This window comes from Halyomorpha halys, unplaced genomic scaffold, assembly GCF_000696795.3.
Source record: "Halyomorpha halys isolate HHAL.00 unplaced genomic scaffold, Hhal_1.1 Scaffold30.1, whole genome shotgun sequence".
Classification (NCBI taxonomy): Eukaryota; Metazoa; Arthropoda; class Insecta; order Hemiptera; family Pentatomidae; genus Halyomorpha; species Halyomorpha halys.
In genome coordinates this window covers 1,886,877-1,891,870 of record NW_027110126.1, presented here as the reverse complement: position 1 = coordinate 1,891,870, position 4,994 = coordinate 1,886,877, and the positions used below count along the sequence as shown (strand labels likewise).

The window sequence follows — 4,994 nt, the reverse complement described above, 5'->3', positions numbered from 1 at the left end:
AAAGTGATTGAAGCTTACTGAAAACTGAAAACAGAAAAAAAAAATGGTTTACCGACAACTACAATTAAAAATAAAAAAAACACTGCTATATGCAATAAAAAGTGCTTCATCAATGTATTGGACAACATCTATTTACATTACTGCCTATCAGGACTTGACTCAAGTCAAATTAGATTTAATGATCCCATAAAGATTTTTTTTTGTTAGACTGGGTGTAGCATAGCAAAGTTCTTGTTCACATGGTGACCAGATTAAGACGGCATTGTAAAAGATTTCTTGTAATGATTAAAAGAAATTCATTTTTATTGCATGAAATCCAATCTCTGCTAATAATTTATACATCAGAGGTAAGCCATTACCAATTTTCATACTTCTCAAAACGACAAACATTTAGTTTAACTTGAGGTGCTCAACCTGTGGCATGATCATATTTTAATTTCCATCTTAAAAACAAATAATATAGTTAATGAACAAACCAAATCATTGTATAATATATCACACAGCTACATCCAAGATCAAAACAGTATAAACTCATACAACTGGTATTTTTCTGAAATAATTTATTCAGACTAAACAATGAAATTGTATGTACAAAGAAAATAGATTTAGCAATGTGTTTAATCCTCGAGTACTGAGGAACTGAAATATTAATAAACCTGATTTGTTATCCCAAGAGATGTTTAGAGACTTCGAAAAAGCAATTAGATGAAAATATTCTAGTTGAGTCAATACAATTTTGATTTAGGAATGCATTATGTGGCATTAATAATAATGAATAAAATACATGTTATATTTTATCACCAGAACTTTAAATTTAGTTAAAACACACTCATTTTACTTAAATTAATTTCAACCATAAACCATCAATTATTTATTTGATTACTAATCATTGTGCTAATTGAATTTAACAATAGAAAACTAAATTAAAACAGAAAACTTTTAATGATCGAATTCAAAATTAATAAAAAAGTCATATATAAAATACATATTTATTTAAAACAAACTAATGAAATGAAATCATCTAGATTTTAGATATAAATCACACCAGTAATTAAAAAAATAAAAAATGAATGTAGAACGACATCTAACAGTTCGGTTGAGATTGTCACCTTGAACATCCATAAATTTAAGTTCAGCTGACTTCATCAGCTTACTTTTCTTTGAAAAAGCAGACTTGATTCTATTATTTTCTCATAATTAAAAAAAAAATACACAATTGTATAAATGCCAACAAGAGAGGTAACACATTAAAAAAAAAAGACTGCATTAAAAAATTTAAAACTTCAGAGACTTCGCAAACAGTGCCGCCATTGCTTTCTTCTTATCACCGTTGAACATCCTCAATTCCGATATTGCCTGGAAAATAGTAACCAAAATAAATAAGAAAAGTAATAATAAATCAAAGTCATAAGAAGTATGAATAATGAATTCTATAAAATAGAGTACTTCAACATGTGCTCAACAAAATTGACGAATCAAACTTGTATGCAATTGATACCCAAATCATCTAACTAAAAATACCTAATAGATTTATCCATAAAATACTCTGTCTTGAAAGAAAGTAGTACTCCGAAAAATTCAGAGAGCCCATTAAATTTAATGCACTTTGCAATTTAAGAACTTTGTAAAAAATATCATATAAATGAATATTAATGTCATAATTATTCTCAATTGATGTATCTTTTTTAACTTTCAATATGAATATTGAAATTATATTACCAATTATCAAAACCGTGAAATGAAGAATAACCAAAACATGAATTTATACAATTACTATACTCATTATTATTTTGAGTACACTGTTATACCAGGAATTGAATAATGGATCATGAGAATGAGCTATAGTATGGCTTGAAAAATAAAATGATGCTGAAACATTTCATACTGATTATAAGATAAATTTCATTCAAGTTTGTATCTCAATCTAAAATTCGATATGGCAAATATTTTTTTTGTAATTATAAGTACATATTTAATTTCAACTACTTCAAATCATTTTAATAATTATGTATTTAATAATAAACATTTTCAATCATGGTTCATTAAATATAATGAATATATAATACTTGGCCAAACAAACAGACATTATAAAATGAGTAGCTTCAGCTTCACTAATTGAGGCATTAGATAATTTTTTGTGATATTTCAATGTATATATATTTCTCTGAAATAGCTTCTATTCCCAATATGTTCTGCACACAGATAAATATAATTGTCTTGATATTTTTTCATGCCAGCATTCAATGTAAGGCAGTCAAAGACAGTATATACAGTTCGAATATTTAGAAAGATAATAATAGCTATTCCAACAACCCTTAATTTTTTTTAATCTGATACAAAAATGTTTTTACTCATCACAACCAGGACGAGATCACAGCATAATAATTATTTATCAAATAAGATTAAAAATACCTGTTCTCTAGTGAACCCTAAGTTAACAAGCTCTTTCACCTCATCTTCAGAAAATTTGTCTTGAGGAAGTATATTTAAAGTATGTTCAAGCCCAAGGCTACTACTACTTCCGCTGCTAACTGGAACTAATAATAAATGATATTCAAAAAATTTATGCTTCAACATATAAATATTAATACAAAAAAATATAAAACATTATATTTCATTAACACTACATATCATCTATAAGAAAATTCTGTCTCTACATAAATAGAACCAATCATTAAATTATTAAAAGAAGAAAGTAGTTAGAAGCTTTTAGAGAAAAAATACCACACACCTTCACATGTTATCTAACTTAGCAGAGATAATTGAAAATTTACTCTAATTAATTTTTACTTATCTATTCTAAATAATCTTTTGGCCAGAAATTATACATGTTTTCTGTACATGCTAGTCATTCTAAGGAAAATATATCCCAGAATAAAGTTTTTTTTTTTTTTTTTTATTCAATTCAGAAACCAGATCAACAAGTATATTCGAAATGTTTTTAAATGTTATTAGTCATAACAACCGAATTCAGGATATTTTTGTTTTCATCTCTAATTTTAGTCCTTACAAAATCGAAATGTGTATATAATCCATTAATGTTTTTATAAATTGAATTAAAATTAAAAACATTAATTAAAATTGAAACAATACTTTTTAAAAATGATAAAACTTTTTAAATAATACAACTCTTAGGATTTAGAGAAAGAATTCAAAAATTTTGAAGAAAAGAGTAATACTGTTTTAATCCTGAATCCTCCATATGTTTTTCATGGCAAATACAATTTTGGATCCAATACCAAATTCATAAAGTTGTTAAGATATATCTTATCATTCTATTCTCTTAAATCATGAAAATAATAATTTCAATAGCTACAGATTTCATCAAGATAATTTGAAATGTTTTCCACAATGCTTATATTTATATAATCAAGGAAATTTCCATTAATTGACTATTAAATTAGCTATTACTAAATTGCAGTACAGGTGGTTCTTGTACTTCATTAAGTCAGCTTCAGTTTCTAGAAAGTGGCTCAAGTCGAATTTAATTTTACACCAAAAGCGCAAATGCACAAAATAAATTCTATCATGGAAGTACTTCTAATTTCTTTAAAGAATATCAATTTGTCTTTAGTTAATGTTTTTACTGTAGTTCTCAATAAAGCTAATTTTATTCCAATTTTGATAAACCTCTATCACTTGAATTTATGACTTCATTTTTCACTTTTACCACTCATTTACATTTTAAAATACCTAATGGTTAATAATATAACTGAATGTAATTTTTCACAGATGTAACTTTGAATTTGTTTATATATAAAATGGTCCCTCATATAGATTGGTAAATGATGTAATTTCAAAAAGATTTAAAACAGAGTGATATAAAACGAGAGCTGCCTGTACTGAACTTAAGATCCTTAATAAGTTATCTAAACTGTCATCAAAATAATTAATGACTAATGATTAAGAATTTTGATTAACTGGACTGAGTAAAGTCACTGCTTGTCAGAAATTTTTACCTATAACTAATTAGTCATGATTGTCAACCACGAGAATCATTTAATTAACCGTTTTCAATAAGTTATTTTGGGATTCCTAACAAAGCCGAGTGATATTTTGTAGTAAGAAAAAGTAATTATCATATTCATCCGTTCCTCCTGTTTCAGTATTAATATACCAGGACAAACAATAATTAATAATTTAAATCCCATATAATAACATCCATCTGATTATTGAATAAAGAAGTTATGGTTTTTATAATACTAGTAGTATATAAAATGTCAGATTTACAAATATCTGATGTTTACAGTTTTTTTTTTTTTTAATTAATTTATTAATTGTTTTTTATGCATATTGTAATATCCTCTTTTTTAATAGATAGTTGTTATTTATGTATCAATGTTAAATATTGTTCATTTGTTTTGTTAACCCAAAAAGCAAGCTAGCCAATTTTCATCAGTAAAATATGCAGTCACAAAAGACATCATTCAAAGCCCAGATAGCAGTGCCATTCTGAAGTCAGTAGAATCGCTGCCATGTTGAGCAGATTAAAATATTTTTAACTTTATTTATCTTCCCATCATGATTGTAATTACAGTAGATTTAAGAAAAAGCATCACCCAATACCTACACATTTCCAGTGTCTACTGGCAACTAAGCCTTTAGTAGATGAGCTTGGGCTTATCAGGGTGGGCAGCTAGCAAGATTGACTTTCCTTGAGGATTAAAAGAATTTCTTTTTCTTTCTAATAATTTCCTCTTGACACTTCTCACAACGTACGACCAATCGTCAAACTTTGTCCTAAACTATCAAACTAGATCAATATTTTTTATATGGTACATCAGTATTTTGATCAAGAATGATTTCATTAGATTGTGTATATGTATTAAGTGTACAAATTATGTTTGTTTCTTTTTATTTAGCAGCACCAAACTTCATTGGTCATCAACACCATTTATAATTTATTTAATTTTACTTATATTCGTTTAATTTTATTTATTTTGTAATTTGATTATTTAATTTCTCATAATTAAAAAAAAAAATTACACAATTGT

At 26.2% G+C, this 4,994-nt stretch overlaps 1 protein-coding gene across 1 annotated transcript in view; it reads right to left on the bottom strand.

Moving 5' to 3' along the window:
• Nucleotides 1-975: 975 nt before the first annotated feature.
• The window catches only part of rngo (DNA damage inducible 1 homolog rngo), a gene marked incomplete in the record, with an annotated part of 13,631 nt that continues 9,612 nt past the window's right edge, over nt 976-4,994 (bottom strand). Inside the window, 2 exon segments of the mRNA XM_067048203.1 lie at nt 976-1,356; nt 2,413-2,537. Of these exon segments, the coding sequence (XP_066904304.1) occupies nt 1,276-1,356; nt 2,413-2,537 (206 nt within the window).